At 41.6% G+C, this 17,135-nt stretch overlaps 1 protein-coding gene across 1 annotated transcript in view; it reads right to left on the bottom strand.

Annotated features, from left to right (window-relative positions):
• The window catches only part of LOC145395529 (uncharacterized), a 53,164-nt gene extending 36,273 nt beyond the window's left edge, over positions 1-16,891 (bottom strand). Inside the window, exons 1-2 of the mRNA XM_080269137.1 lie at positions 16,716-16,891; positions 15,959-16,026 (exon numbers count right to left, since the gene is read on the bottom strand). Of these exons, the coding sequence (XP_080125263.1) occupies positions 15,959-16,026; positions 16,716-16,860 (213 nt within the window). The 5' untranslated portion in view covers positions 16,861-16,891. The remainder of the gene's footprint in view (positions 1-15,958; positions 16,027-16,715) is intronic.
• Between the last annotated feature and the right edge of the window lie 244 nt (positions 16,892-17,135).

Genomic DNA, 17,135 nt, shown 5'->3' with positions numbered 1-17,135 from the left:
ATAATAAGGGATAACCGATGGAGCAAGAGGCTTAATGACTGGACACCAAGAATGTAAGCGTAGCAGAAAAAAGCCAGACAGGAGATGGCGAGATGAGATGGAGAAATTTGCAGGGAAAATGTGGCAAAGTTTGGCTCAGTCAAGGAATTCGTGGAAAAGGTTGGGGGGAGGCCTTTGTTCAGCGGTGGACTAGTTATGGCTGCTGATATATATATCTATATATATATATATATATATATATATATATATATATATATATATATATATATATATATATAGAGAGAGAGAGAGAGAGAGAGAGAGAGAGAGAGAGATACATACATACAGACATACATATATAGATAACTTAGAACATACATACATAGATAACATAGATTTGATAGACAAGTAAACAGATAGACAGGCAGATACGTAGATAAAATGTAGATATTATATATCTGCATAAATATGGATGTTAGGGATATAACGTTTTTACAGCCTTATGTTCCTGTACCTGAAGTCCATGAATTTTTGCTTAAAAACAAAGGAAAAGATCCCTTATTCCTCTCAGTTTTTTAAAAAAGGTCACCCTGAAATTAAAATTTAGATTATTGCAAGTGTACTGTATATTCACATGTATAATAATTAGAAAAGAAAAACAAAAGAGATTTTACAAATGAGTTAATACTTAAAATCTCTGTCTATTAACTAGAATAAATCTAAGTTGCTGTTAGGCTTTGTTTCTGCAGGCAGCATAAAGTTGCTGCATCACTTTGATTGCAGGTTCTGCACACTGATTACTTCTTGGTATCTTGCGTAAGGATGGCTCCTGCTTTCGGTGATTCTGCAATGAGTTTAGTGCTTTTTTTTTAAGGTTTCAATATTTCTGACACGTTCTTTAAGTCATTTTCATTGTACATCTGATTAGTAAACTAGTACTCTATCCACTGGTAGGAAATTAATCTGTATATATTCTCCAAAGTCTTCCTTGTTGTAGGTATAAGAATGAAAGCAAGGAGAGCGAGAACTGCTCATGAATTTCACCTCGCATTACTGATATCTGGATTTTTTTTTTTTTTTCAAGGAAAAGGCCCTTTTTCTTCAAAGAGTCTAAACATTCGTGTTAAATGGTACAAAAACTTCATGTCATCTGTCTTGAATTTGCGCGATTGTGTATTTACACAAATTCGTGACATTATACTTTGGTGAGAAAACCATGAACTCTAGTGGAAATCCCACTGGGTATCACTCAATTCAACCATCCTTGTATGCTCTTCGATCGGGATGGTTTTTCACAACATTCAGCACTGTTCCAAAAGTGACCATTCATACTGTATGCACGATATTATTGCCTTCACTGAGTGATTTTTTGTGTGTGTATATCGTTTGACCTCTCTCTGTCGACCGTTGAAATTAGGCCACGCCTACTTCAGGCGAACACGGGCATCTCTTATCCCCTTTCCCAGCTTGAACTTAGTCAGCTTTGGACCGCCTAGAGAGTAGGATTGTTTGTGACCAGTGTAGAGAGCAGCATCTCCATTGTACAGCGATTTCCTGGATCTCCACCTAGATGGTGATTGGTGAAGTGGGCTTGCAGTGAATAGCAGAACTTGGTGTTCAACACACAGATGCCCAGCCTTTCGTAGCTTCAGCTCCTTTCCCTCCACTGAGCAGTATTTCTGTTCGTTTTTCTAGGCTTAAGTCTGATTAGCTTTTGAACGAGTGAGTGAGTGTATTTCCTTTGTTATTTGAATTCATGAGTTCCCCTATGACCGTGAATTCCCCTTTTGTATTCATTTTGAGATTCATGTAATGTAAACTTATTTTATTGTAATTGATAAATTTACAGTTCTCTATTTTTTAGCTTAATGTAATTTAGACTCATGTTTTATTTCTCCACATTAAGCATACTTTAGTTTGCCACTCCTAGTTTGCATAAACTCTTTAAGTTATTCACAACTGGTATTTAAACCAATTCTTCCATATTTAAACTTAAATCCGTTGTGCCAGCCAGGAGTTAAGCACTGGCAAGAACCTGTCCATTGTTATAAGTATTAGTTATTGATTGTCAGGGATGGAGTCACTTTCTCAAGAGGCTAACAATTCTAACAACCAGCACTTGTGAGGAATTAGTCTCTGCTGTGTACCGCTGAGAAAGTTTATAAATTCTAGTCCTTAGAGAATCAGTGAAGCAATCCAGCATAAAGTAAAACTTACTACTTGATTTTCATAAGTCAGTTCCTTGTCTCTACTTTCAAGTAATATCTGCATTTTTCATTCTTAAATTCACATCCCCCCGTGATATCTGGCGACCTCATTCCAGGATATTAACTCCTAGCTCTAAAGTTATTAACGAAATAATACTAACTCACTCACACCTAGGTATTTGTTATCATTAAAGTCTATAGGCACTATCTTACTGGTGATTATTGATTCAGCTCTATTAATTTTACGTAATAGTTTTCTCAGTCAGTTGCATTTTTTTTAATTTTCTTTCCTTACCAGTTTAACTAGATAAGACTGGTCACCACCAGCCTGTGCCAATATTCTTTACTTTTGATTATTACCATTTCTCTGTAAAACAGCAGTCAGTACTCACTCTTTAGTCCACTCAGCCTTAGTTGAGTTAGCATCATGGCTACTAATATATATGTACAGGAAGCCAAAGATATGGTGCTTACCGACCCCAAGGAAATTTAAGATTATAAGCCCTCACGGTACACTTATGAACAGCAACGCGAGAGTGATGCCCATGAAGAGCGTAGAATTCAATGTGAACATGAGTGAGAACAGAGCAAATACGAGCAAGAGCAGCGTGAGGAATGTGAGAGAGAATGCGAATACAAGCGAGAACAACGTGAGAGAGAACATGAACACGAACGTGCTGAACGTGAGGCACGTGAGAAACATGAACTTGAGATGCTGAAGCTCAAGTGAGACTCCTTGGCTTCAGGGATAGATGGTGCAGTCTACCCGACCTCCACGAGTGCTCTTCCAGTACATGTTCTGGCAACTCCATGCCTCAAGCTTCCTTCATACAAGGAAAGCGAGCAAATCGAGCCATTCATAGCTCATTTTGAAGACATGGCACAGCTATACCAGCTGGATGAGGCAGATAAGCAGCTCCAGTTTCTTAGCTTGTTTGAGAGCCCTGCCCTTGATATTCCCCACAGAATTCATGGAGACAATCTCACATATGAGATGATGAAGGACGCACTCATCAAAGCGTACGGTCTCACAGTTGATGACGCCAGGAGTCAGTTCATGAGGGCGCGTCTACAAGACAAGGAGACTGCTATTCAATTCCTCGACCGTCTTTTTGCTTACTTAGATGAGTGGATGGAGAAAGATGAAACCCCTCGCACGCGAGAGGGGATAATTGACCTTATGCTGTGCATGCAGCTAGAAAAGTTGTGGCCTGCCGAGCTTATGGCTCAGCTTAAGATCTGCCAGGTAAGGGATGCCAGCCAAATGGTGGAGAAGGCTGATGCATTCTTCACTGCATATGGGTACCAAACTCATAAGCAACACACCTGGAACAGGAAAGCTGACAAGTCTGGGAAACCATCTCAGACTGAATCCCAGCATCAAGGCCATTCTCAGAACAATGGCCAAGGTCCAAACAAGCCGCAGAAGGAGGACCTGTGGCAAAATACGCAGAAACCCGATTGGAAGGGGTACGGCAAGTACCCTAACCAGCAGCAGTATCAGCCACATGATCTACAGTTGGGACAATCCTTTTCAGCACCAGCCCCAGTGTATCGGAGGCAGGAGGCAAATACAGCCTTCATTCCCTGACAGCAATACAGTCGTGTCATCCTGAGCAGCACAGGTACTTCCCCATAACTCACTAGTCCCCCTGTGACAGTGAACTCTCCTCCACAGGTAGTCAATGTTCCATCTCCCCAAACGGTGAGTACAACCCCTCAGGCATCTAGTTCTCAGGGTGCCACATTTGCTGCATCATTCATTCAGCAGCTTTATCAATGGCTGGCTGCTTCCTCCACAGGCCCTTCCACAAGTAACCTGTTCAGCCAGGGTTTGTGGGAGGCATTCCTGTAAAGGTCCTGAGAGACAATGGTTCCTCAGGTTGCTCTGTAAGGCAGAGTCTAAATCAGCCTGAGAAGTACACAGGTCGACAGATCCAAGCTCAGCTTTTTGGTGGATCAATGAGATTGTTCCCTGAGGCACGTATCCAAGTGGCATCCCCATTTTACACTGGTACGACACTTGCATTTGTCATGCCAGAACCTTTGTTCGACGTAATAATAGGCAACTTACAAGGTGCCAAGTATAGTTGCACCGTACATGACGCTACTCAGACTTCGGCTGCAGTAACATGAGCCATGGCCAAGGCTCCGAACTGTGTCACCCTGGTGACCATTGCATCGCCACAAGATCTGATTTATAGTCAAGATGTTGTCCAAGAACAACAGTCTGACCTGACACTTGCTGCCGTGCGGAAGAAGCAAAAGGGTAAAGCGATTAAGTATTCACAGGGAGGTCAAACCAGGTTCCTTTGTAAACAAGGAGGGCTCTACCATTAGTCACAAACACCCTAGGATGAGGTTTGACTGCAGTTTGTTGTTCCTCATCGCGGAGCAATTAGAATGGGGTCATTGTTCAGCCTCAGGAGATCACATGGGCAAAAGAAAAACCCACTGCTGTATCCGTGCTGACTTTTTCTGGCCAGGGATAGGGCAGGAAATAGATAAGCTTGTGCGTTCCTGAAATGTGTGTCGATGTACCACCAATCAGGGACATGTTCTTCCTGTGCCGTTTGAATCCACGCCCATAATCTCTGAGTCAGCTGAGAGAGAGGGGAGTGGTAATGTGGATGCAAACCTGATGTCTTGCCCGTTGGCCCCACAGGACACATTATGTCCAGGGCCTGTACATATATATGTACCATAGATTAAGGGGAAGTTCGGGACCCCTGCAGAGGTAATCCGAGGCTGTGTCTGAAATACCTAGTGGAGCATCTTGAGCTGTGGGCCTCTCTGAGGATTCCCCGAGAATATGCACATTATCCACATGAGTGTTCACACCCACGGTGTGTGTTAAAATGTGACCTGCCTGAGATTGCATAGGTATTCTCAGCTTGCCAATATTAATTGTAAGTGTAGAGTTAGGTTTAACCAGTAAACTACAAGGTTCCTTTGAGATTCTGTCCTGGGACTATGTTTCCTGGTTAATAACGCGTCCATTAAGAAAACAGTAGTGTACGTTTTGTGGCATATGTACTGACTACTAGGCAGAGAGAGAAATTTAAATTTAACCCAAGACATCCCGACTATGTATGGGTACGTTCCAACATTTTGCATTTGCCAGTCCCAACGACGTACTGGTACATCGTGCAATTGCAAGGTCTCTAATTTGCACAATTTTCAATTTTCGCGCGTGATTTTTCGTACGTTTACATGGGACACCTTCCTCTACTCCTTCACAAGATGCCAAGCAGGGACAATACCTAACATCACATAACCTCCCCCCCTTCCCCCGCACGCCATTGTCTCGACAATTCACCTGTTACCAGTGACCTGGCCAATAAAGACATTCAGGGCCAGAGTGATTCCCCAATCGATGACAATGTGGAGGACAAACTTTACATAGCATTAGAGGAAGAAACAGTCAGAAATGATGATCAGGTAATGTGGCAAAAGAAGGTCAGGTATGGTGATGTGTTAGTGAGTGAAACAATGCTTATAATGCCTATGTTACTGTTTGAAAACCAATATACGCTCGTACTACATATAAATTCGTACCAATTAAATAAATAAATACTGTTTATGAGTGGTGTGAAATAGTTACCCTCCCATAGAACTCGTTTTCTTTGGTGCCAGCCTGTTAGAAAACCCAGTCAGGTAAGGAGGTACTTTTTTTTTTTATGCGAGGAAGAAGGAACCAAAGGCCATGAGCCCGCAGTAACAGTTCCCTCCAAGAGAAAAACAAAATACAATAGAGAGCCAAATTCAAGATCCGATCATTTTAAGATACCTGGACACACTACGTTTGAAAGACTGGAGATCATAGGCAGCAGGAAATACAGACAGAGGGAGACAGTTCCAGAGCTGACCTGTTGCATAAATGAAAGACTGGGAGTAACGGTTAACTCTTGCATTAGAGAGTTGGACAGAAAAGGGATGAGAGTTTGGTGCCAGACGGGTGCTACGTGCCCGTCGTAGAGGTGGAGGAATGCAAGCAGACAGTTCAGAGGAGCAGTGACCATTAAAGTAGCGATAGAAAAGAGATAAAGATGCAACAGTGTGGCGAAGAGACAGAGGTTGAAGGGAGTCAGTAAGAGGAGGAGAGTTAATGAGACGAAAAGCCTTTGACTCCACCCTATTGAGAAGAGCTGTATGTGGGGAGCCTCCCCACACATGAGAGTTGTACTCCACACAGGGGCGGATAAAACCCCTGTATAGAGTCAACAATTGTGCAGGGGTAAAGAAAGAGCAGAGTCGGCTTAGCACACCCAATCTCTTGGAAGCAGACTTTACAAGAGATGTAATATGATCTTTCCAAGACAAGTCCCAAGTAAATGAAACCCCAAGGATGTTCAAGGATGATGCAGGATTAAGCTGAATATTATTAAACATTAGTGGGTATACTTGTGGAAGATTTTGTCGGGTTGATAGGTGTAAGAACTGAGTCTTAGATGCATTAAAGACAACCATATTATTTTTACCCCAGTCAGAGATATGAGCCAAGTCAGATATTAGGTGTGCCATAGCCTCATCCCTTGTTTGTTGAAGTAACTGTTGAGATGGGCGTTGCGGGAACCGAATGGAAAGGTGAAGGGTGGAGTCATCAGCGTATGAGTGGATAGGGTTAGATGTACAACTTAGAAGATCATTGATGAATGAAAGGAAGAGAGTTGGTGATAGGACAGAGCCCTGAGGAACACCACTGTTGATAGATCTAGGAGAAGAACGATGGCCGTCTACAACAGCGGCTATAGAACGACCAGAAAGGAAGCTAGCGATGAAGGCACAGATAGAAGGATAGAAACCGTAGGAGGGCAGTTTGGAAATTAAAGATTTATGCCAGACTCGATCGAAAGCCTTTGAGATGTCAAGTGCAATGGCAAAGCTTTCGCCAAAGTCCCGAAAGGAGGATGACCAGGAGTCTGAAAGGTAGGTGAGAAGATCGCCAGTGGAGCGTCCCTGACGGAACCCATACTGACGATCGGAAAGAAGGTTGTGATAGGAAAAATGCCTTAAAATTTTTCTTTTAAGAATTGACTCGAAAACTTTTGAAATATAGGACGTTAAAGCAATTGGACGATAGTTGGAGGGTTGGGAGTGGTCACCCTTCTTTGGGACTGGCTGAATGAGAGCAAACTTCCAGCAAGAAGGAAAGGTACAAGTTGACAGACAAAGGCGAAAGGGTTTGCCTAGGCAGGGTGTAAGCACAGAAGCACAGTTCTTGAGAACAACAGGAGGGACCCCATCAGGCCCATATGCCTTGTTAGTACTGAGGCCAGTGATGGCAGAAAATACATCAACTGAAGAAATTTTAATGTCAGCCATGAGGAAGTCAGAGGGGGGAAGTGATGGAGGAACAGCACCGGAATCATCTAAGGTGGAATTGGAGGAGAAAGTCTGTGCAAGAGATCTGCTTTATCAGTAGAAGAAATAGCTACAGAACCATCAGAGCAGAAAAGAGGAGGGAAGGATGATGAGGTAAAGTTGTTAGAAAGATTTTTGGCAAGATGCCAGAAGGAGTGGGAAGAATTCGAGTTGGAGAGTTGAGAGCATTTAGTATGGATGAAATTATTTTTAGTGGAGCGAAGAACAGACTTAGCACGATTCCGGGCAGAAACGTAAAGATTATGTGATTCAGGGGTGGGTTGGCTCCGGTACCTTTTGTAGGCCTTCTCCTTGTTGCGGACAGCATTAGAACAAGCGTGATTAAACCAAGGCTTTCTTGCGTTAGTCAAAGGATATGAGAAAGGAATGTATGCTTCCATGCCCGAGAGAATAACCTCCGTAATGCGCAAGGCACACTCAGATGGCTCACGGCCATGGAAGCAATAATCATTCCAGGGAATATCAAAGAAGTACTGCCTGAGGGCCTCCCAGTCTGCTGCTCCAAAATGCCACAGACGACGTTTCCCTGGAGGGTCCACAGGCCGTACTGGAGTGATAGGACAGGTTAAGGTAATAAGGTTGTGATCGGAGGAGCCCAACGGAGAGAAAAGATTAACAGAGTAAGCAGAAGGATTAGTTGTGAGGAAGAGGTCAAGTATGTTGGAGCTCTCTCCAAGGCGGTCAGGGATACGGGTAGGGTGCTGTACAAGCTGCTCTAGGTCATTAAGGATAGAAAAGATGTAGGCTTGTTCACCAGGTGGATCCGTGAAAGGAGAGGAGAGCCAAAGGTGGTGGTGAACATTGAAATCTCCAAGAATGGAGATTTCAGAGAAAGGAGAAATGGACAGAATGTGTTCCATCGTAGAAGTAAGATAGTCGAAGAATTTTTGATAGTCAGTAGAATTAGGGGATAAGTAAAGAGCACAGATATATTTAGTCAGAGAATGACAGGAAAGCCGAAGCCAGAGTGTGGAGAATTCAGAAGAATCAAGTTCAGGAACACGAGAGCAAGATAAGTCGTTGCGTATGTATACACAACAGCCACCTTTGGCTTTGAAATGAGTATAGAGAAAGTAGGAGGATACAGAAAAGGGTTTGCTGTCAGTTGCCTCAGACAGCTGAGTCTCAGTTAGGAAAAGAAGGTGAGGTTTAGAGTAGCAGAGGTGGTGCTCAACAGAGCGAAAGTTAGATGAAAGGCCGCGAATGTTGCAGAAATGAAGAAGAAGAGAGTCAGACAGTGGTTCCAGGCACCTCGGGTCGTCACCGGGAGAGGGGCAGATGGCGGGGTCATTTATGGTCCCCCCCCCTGAGGATTCCAAGGCTGGGTGAATTGACGCCATTTTTGGTGAATTTTGAATAGGAAGTGTAGTGTGTACTGTGCATGTAGTTTGGTGAAGATAGTTAGAGAAATTTGTACTGGAGAGCATGCTGGCCTACTCTCTGTGTAACTGAGACACTGAAAAAGTTCAGCAAAGGGGGATGGTCAGGAACTAGTCCTGAGGGCTGATGAAACGGGAGCTCCAGCACTCCCTGTCATCAGCTTTCCATCCACCTCGGGAGTACTGCCCTGCTCGACTGGCTCGACTGGCGCTACAGTCTACTCCTCACTGCTACCTGGATCGAGTATTTTAAACCTCAGATGAGCGATTTCTCTATGAAATTTTGATGTTTCTCACCAAAAGCAGAGGTTTAGGCAAAAAATTTTTTTTCGAAAATACCTCGGGATTGGGGGGTGTTGGAGGTGCGAAATAACTCGGGACGTGACAGGTTAATCAATATTGTTTGTTGCTCCACCATGATTGATTTCACAGGTGCAGCTGGCGGGTGTAGCAGTTTTGTCGTGCAGATCAGCTGAACGTCTCTGCCGCATGCTGCTGCCTCTTCTCTTCTGCCTCGTCATCTTTTTTTACTATTAATGTGTATCATATCATTTTACACATAGGTACAGTTACACAACAATTGTCACACCTACACCATGTATTACATACACCACGCTACATAACAATTAGTTGTTAATGTAAATGTGGCAAATTTTTGCTCAGTTTGACCTGAGTACAGGATTTTTTACCATCGTCATGGAGTTTTTTCCTCAAGCTTGCTTCTGTTAACATAAATATGAGGTTTTTACGTTCATTGGCGACAGTGATTTTCTCCTGTAGCAGGACAGTACACACATCACAGTGTGAATCTTGTGTGACTGAGTTAGGATTTATATGTATGTATATATCGTAAAAATTTGATTTTGATGGTGCGTAATGTCACGACTTCACACGATTGTGTATTTATGCAAATTCGTGACATTGTACTTTGGTGGGAAAACCATGAACTCTAGTAGAATTTCCTCTGGGTATCACTCAGTTCAACCATCCTCGTATGCACTTCGATTGGGATGGTTTTTCAAAACATTCATCACTGTTTCATAAGTGACCATGCTTATGCACGACATTAGTGCCTTCACTGAGTGATTTTATTGCGTGTGTATACCGTTTGCCCTCTCTCTGTTGACTGTTGAAATTAGGCCACGCCTACTTCTGGCGAGCACGGCCAACTCTTACCCCCTTCCCAGCTTGAACTTAGTCAGCTTTGGACCGCCTCGAGAGTAGGATCGTTTGTGTCCAGCATAGAGAGCAGCATCTCCATTGCACAGTGATTTCCTGTATCTCCACCTAGATGATGATCAGAGAAGTGGGCTTGCAGCGAATAGCAGCTCTTGGTGTTCAACACACAGATGCCCAGTCTTTCGTAGCTTCAGCTCCGTTCCCTCCACTGACCATTATTTCCATTCGTTTTTCTAGGCTTAAGTCTGATTAGCTTTTGAACGAGTGAGTGAGTGTATTTCCTTTGTTATTTGAATTCACGAGTTCCCCTGTAACTATAAATTCCCGTTTTGAATTCATTTTGAGATTCATATAATATAAATTTATTTTATTGTAATTAATAAATTTACAGGTCTTTTCTTTGAGCTTAATGTAGTTGCAAGGAGAGTGGAAAGGTTACAAGAGGATGAGAAAAAGACAGAGTATAAGAGAGAAGTGGAGGAACGATTGGTCAAATATGAATTGGAGCAGATGGGGGACGTGGAAGGTGTGTGCAGCGTATTTACAGAAGAAATATGTGCAGCATGTGATGTGGTGTGTGGTAGGAAGAGAAAACGGAGGGGGGGTGCAAGGAACAGCTGGTGGACTGAAGAGGTGAGACAGGCTGTGGCACAAAAGAAGAAAGCATACAATGAACGGATGAGAAATAGGGACGTGGAAGAAGTTGAGAGGCGGAAGAGAGAGTTATATGTAGAAAGAAAGAGAGAGGTGAAATGATTAGTAAGAGAGAGTAAGAAGAGAATGGATGAGAAATTTGGAAGGAATTGAGTGTAAAGTGGAGGGACTGTAAGAAAATGTTCTGGAAAGAGGTGAAGAGAGGAAGACAGGGTGGAAGTGAGGTTAGCAGGGGAGTGAAAGATAAAAATGGTAGATTACTAGTGGAGAAGGGAGAAAAAGTGAGCAGATGGAGAGAACACTTTAAGGAATTGTTGAACACAGAGGATGGAAGTAGTGCAAGCATAAGTGGCTGGGGAATGGCTGGGAGAAGGAGGGAGGTGAGAAGACAGGAAGAAATCAGTAGGAGAGAAGTTGTGGAAGCAATGAAAAAAGTTAAATTGGGGAAAGCCCCAGGAATTGATGGAGTGTGTGGTGAAATGCTGAAGCATGGTGGAGAGATAGTAGTAGAATGGATATGGAAGATGTGCAGATTGGCCTGGAAGGAAGGTTGAGTCCCGGATGATTGGAAGTCAGGTATAATTATTCCCTTGTACAAAGGAAAAGGGGAAAATGAAGTGTGTGGTAATCATAGGGGCATTTGTCTTCTTAGTATAACAGGAAAAGTGTATAGTAGGATTCTTATTGAGAGAGTTAGAGAAAGAACAGAGGAATTAGTTGGAGAAGAACAAGGAGGATTTAGGAAGGGAAGAGGTTGTGTAGATCAGATATTCATTCTTAGATCTTTAGTGGAAAAGTTTCTAGAGAAGGGAAAGAAGTTGTATGCAGCTTTCATGGATTTGGAGAAAGCATATGAGAGGGTGGATAGACAAGGATTGTGGAAAGTATTAAGAATATATGGAGTAGATGGGAAGTTGTTGAATGCTGTGAAGAGTATGTATGATGGTGCTAAGGGTGCAGTGCGTGTGGATGGTGAACTAAGTGAATTTTTCTCTTTGAAGTTTGGGTTGAAACAGGTTGTGTCATGTCTCCATGGTTGTTCAATCTGTACATGGATCGGGTAAAGAAAGAGGCACAGGTAGGGTAGTGGATGTTGGAGTGGCCCTGGTGAGAGAGGATAGTGTTTGGAAACTCCCTGTACTGTTGTTTGCAGATGATACTGTGTTGTTGAGTGAAGACGAAGGGGAGCTGCAAGGCTTGGTGGATGAGTCTGGGAGAGTGTGTAAGAAACGGAATCTAAAGGTGAATGTAGGGAAGAGTAAAGTGATGGTCTTTGAGAGAGGTGAAGTCAGTGAATGTACAGCGAGGTTGGATGGTGAGGAATTGGAAAATGTGAGTACGCTTAAGTACTTGGGTAGTGTGATGAGTAAGGATGGAGGTTTGGAGGGTAAAGTGCTTGAAAGGGTACAGCAGGGAAGAAAGGTTGCTGGTTCTTTGAAAGCAGTGATAAGAAACAGGGAAGTGAGCATGGAAGTGAAAAAGTTACTACATGACAGTATTGTGATACCAACTCTAACGTATCGAAGTGAAACTTGGACGCTGTTGGAAGGACACAAGTCAAGAGTGAGAGCAGTGGAAATGAGTTATTTAAGAGGAGCCTGTGGAGTCACATGGAGAGACAGGCTGACGAATGAGGATATAAAGGAGCTTTGTGGTGTGGATGTGGATGTGATAGGAAGCGTTATGAGGAACACACTGAGGTGGTTTGGCCATGTGGAGAGGATGGAGGGTGAAAGACTGACGAAGAGAGTGTATGTGAGTGAGGTGGAGGGGGGAAGAGGGAGGGGGAGGCCGAGGATGAGATGGAGGGATGGGGTGGAGAGGTATATGAGGGAGGGGGGGTGTGAGTTGGGAGCAGGGCAGTGAAATGGCGGGGGACAGCAACGTGGAGGCGATTTGTTTGTGGCCACCCCAAATGGGATTGAGGCATCTGGCAGTAGATAGATAGTAGTAGATTAATGTAATTTAAACTAGTGTTTTATTTCTCCACATTAAGCTTACTTCAGTTTGCCACTCCTAGTTTGCACAAACTCTTTTCATTATTCATAATTGGTATTTAAGCCAGTTCTTCCATATTTAAACTTAAATCCATTGTGCCAGCCAGGAGTTAAGCACCGGCAAGAACCTGTCATTTACTATTAGTATCGGTATTGATTGTAAGGGGTGAGTCACTTTCTCAAGAGGCTAACAATACTAACATCCAGCACTTGTGAGCAATTAGTCTCTGCTGTGTACTGTTGACAAAAATTATAAATTCTCATTCTTAGAGAATTGGCAAAGCAAGCCAGCATAAAGTAAAACTTACTACTTGATTTTCACAAGTCAGTTCCTTGCCTCTACTTTCAAGTAATATCAGCATTTTTTTTAATTCCTAAATTCACATCCCCCCATGACATCATCTCTCCCTCATGACTTATTAAGGATCTCTTCTGTTCCATTAACAAACTGTGATTTTAGTTTTTCATAATTCATTATTAGTTGAGACACCAAAGGATATTCGATGTTTGGAGAATTGGTGTTAGCTCCAAGTTCTTCGTCCATCACAAAATGAAGAATGTGATGCTGACAGCCGATAAATTGTGGTTTGTTGAATCTCTTTTCCGAGAACATTTGTTGTAATCTGACAACAACTCCACTCTTTTTCCCATTATTAATGCTACTTGTATCTGCAATGATCATTTTTATGGCATGCCATAAGTTGTATTCGTCAATAACTTTGAAATTCCTTCAGCAATAGTATCAGCCTTGTAATTTTCCAAACGCATTGCATCCAATATTTTTTCGGTTCTTTCATTTTTATGTAGTACCACCTGGTACTCATATTCATCAATCCGCTTTCCATCGAAAGGTAAAGAGCATGTTTCCAACCGTAACTTTTCAATAATTTCCTCTTTCAGTGTACCAGCCTTGTTTTATATTGACTTGTAAATTGCTGCTTGCCATGGAGCTGGAATGTCAGTAACATCAAGTGACAATTGTTTGCATATTTTAGTAGCTTTATATGTCGATACTTCAGCGGATGTCACCAAGTTAGTTGCAACTTTACTTCTGTTGTGGTTTCTGGTTGGTGGATGTTTAGCCTCATCTTCATCCTTATATTCGCTGTCATCAGCTTCAGTGCAACTACCACCAAACGAAAGACCGTAAGATGTTGATGGTAATATAGGTTCATCAGGCAGTTTTCTTCTTTTGAAGGGTGAATTATTTCCTTACTTGCAACATGACCTGTTGAGTACCCCACTTCTCCTTTGCTTTGCACTTGTAAGTGGTAGAGTTGTTTATCTTCAATGGATAACCACTGACCATTTACTTTTGTGATATCAAAAAATGTATTTGGGGCATCATATTTTCCCCTTTTGATACATTCATCGTAAGATTTTAGCACCTTGTCAAGCTTTGTTTGTATTGCTTGATCTGACACATGTGGAAAGTACAATATATTCTCCCATAATTTTGTAACTTCTTTTGAAATGTCGACTATTCGTTCTTTTCTTAATTTGATTATTGCTCCAAGAAACTAGTAACGTCCAACAACTTGCATTTCGTTGGCATTCTGCATTTTTCTTCTAATGATAATTCTTCTAGAGGCACAATTCCTCTTCTTCTATGTGACTGCTGGAACCGCACCAAATTATTGGTCCAGACATTCTTGTTCTTGATGATATTACTACTTCTTTTGTGTGACATCATGCTTATCTGAAAAACAAATATACTTAATATATTACAGTAACACACTACGCAGTTCTTTTGCTGATTGTTCACCTGCAAACTGCGAAGATAACTGTTAGATGCTGAAAACTGCTTCCCATTTTATAATAATTTGATTATTGTAGAATGTTCTAAACAATGTTAAACCATACTAGAACGTTACAAACTGCTCTAGAAAGTTCTATACAGTTCTAAAATCATCTGTGCAAGTATATAAAGTTATAAAAAAATGTATTAAGCTTAAGAAAGTGATAAAACTTGTGTGTGGTAACGTTAGATAAATGGTAATCCAATTTTTGATTTGGGGGTGACCATAAAAAAAAAAAAAAAACTGTGAGGAATAAGGGCTTTTTTCTTTGTTTTTAAACAAAAGTTCATCCATTTATGATACAGACTATCTTTTATTTGAAAAAAAAAAAAAAGTTATGACCCTAATTGGTATATGTAAATATATATACATAGATAGATAGATAGACATAGATAGATAGAGAGATAGACAGATAAAGCGGATTATCAAACCATCTCGTGATGATCCAGCAGATTTCACCATTTTAATCTGTACTCGCTTATCCTGGCAATACTGACTAGGATCATAACCAAGCGATGGGTGACATCCTCATGAAGAAAGTTTTACGTATGGGAGGTAAAAATCACTGCATATTTTTTCAGTATCCATCGTCTGTGATCCAGACTGTTTCCTGTTAAGTAAGCAACGATACCTTTAGGATCAAGTATACAATCCAGGTCAGTCATGAATAAGAACAGAAGAGGTGGAGGGAAAGAACCCCGAGAAAAGACAGAAGTGACAGTCATCCCCAGCCTGGCTGATTCTGTGTAAGGTAGTTTACTGCCACCGAGACATTGTTTTATAATCAATGTAAAGTCATAAGAGACTTGCAGCCTGGACGATACAGAGCTTCATTGTGCCTCATATAAGGTCTGCAGGTCGGCAAGTGTTACAGAGGAAGAACGATATCCGTGTATGACTGCAGCAACGGAGCGACTGAGAAGGAAACATAAGACTGAGAAGGAAACATAAGATGCGTATTGCAATAACAAATCTTACAGAAATTTTGAAAATGTATGGCCAAAACTTAAAAAAGGAAAGTAAAAAAGCCAATGATGGAGCTTCCTTGATGGAACCTGTACAGGAGGTCATAGAACCGGATATGAGAGAATAGATGCATCAAAATCGTTTTGTTGAGAACAAATTAAAGGAATATAGGAATGCAGGGGATCAAAGTATATAAGCGATGCGTAGAAGGTTAGGAAAAGTTACACTTCATCCAGACAGACTGAATGAGAGCAAATTCCAGCGAAAATGTAAGGTCTTGTTTGAGTAGAGATAAATGCACAAACGATCAGTTCTGTGCAAAATAAATGCTTATGAAAATTTTTCAATGGGAATCCAGATTGTCACTTGTTTAACTGCTCTGTGAGTGAAAAAAACAAGAGTTTATATGTTACCTGAGTGCAGTTGTCCAGCTGAGACTCGCAGAATTCCAGCGTCCTCGGCTTCGTACACTGATCTAATGCTGAGCAGAGGAAGGTTATTGTGAGATGTGAAGTGTTACCAGGACACACACACACACACACACACACACACACACACACACACACACACACACACACACACACACATTCTCTCTCTCTCTCTCTCTCTCTCTCTCTCTAGACAGATAGCTTTTACCATATACAGCATTCAGCAGCTCTCCATCCACACCATCCATCCGCAATAAGTAATCCATTCCTGTTCATTTTGTCATCCTCCTTATTTAAATCCATAAACATCATGAACACCGTACGGATCTTCACATTTGCATCCTCTACTTTCTGTCTCACTGCAAATATTTGATCAACACATCCATTACCACACTTAAAAAATCGCTCCTAATCACTTACCACTCACTCTAATACTCGTACATTCACACCATATTATCTAAATTTTCCAAATATGTTTCGTAAAACACTCATGAGATAATTGTTTACTGTTATTTTATATCACACATTTCATTCATCTTTTGTACAACGGGATAACTACATCATTCCTTCACTGCACTGATATTACTCATCGAATCCTATCTTCTGCTATATTTCCTGCAAATTATTTGTTGCACTTCTTCCGATACTCTCTATTTACATCTCATCCACATGTGCTGCTCTCCTTTTTTTTTTTTTTTTTTTTTACAGAATTATTACGATAAAACAAACTAAAATTACTCACCTAATTGCCAGTCATACAGTTTCCTGACATTAACCTTAAATTCGCGATCGTCACGACATCCAAATAGTCCCGGCTCGTTTGTTGATTGAGAGGCAGCCATCATCATCATCACCATCATCAAAGTCAGGGTCAGCAGGGTCTTCATGATGGATGATCAGGAACGAACTGTCCAAACTGCGGACAAGTAGGGCATTTTTTTTTTTCTTTTCCAGATCTAAGTTAGGTTATGTTTGGTTAGGATAGGGTGGGTTAGGTTAGGTTGAGTTACGTTAGCTTAGGTTAGGTTAGGTTGAGTTAGGTTAGGTTAGGTCGAGTATGATTAGGCTAGAATAAGGCTTATATTAATACCTATCGGCTTCATGAGCGTCATTAATGTTGACAGTACTTCCAAGTCCCAGTCTTGCCTTAGAATTCGATGTG

This window comes from Coenobita brevimanus, chromosome 31 (genome assembly GCF_032717465.1).
Source record: "Coenobita brevimanus isolate Jiangsu-jjx chromosome 31, ASM3271746v2, whole genome shotgun sequence".
Classification (NCBI taxonomy): domain Eukaryota; kingdom Metazoa; phylum Arthropoda; class Malacostraca; order Decapoda; family Coenobitidae; genus Coenobita; species Coenobita brevimanus.
The sequence above is the reverse complement of the archived record's forward strand: the minus strand, read 5'-3'. Positions and strand labels throughout refer to the sequence as shown.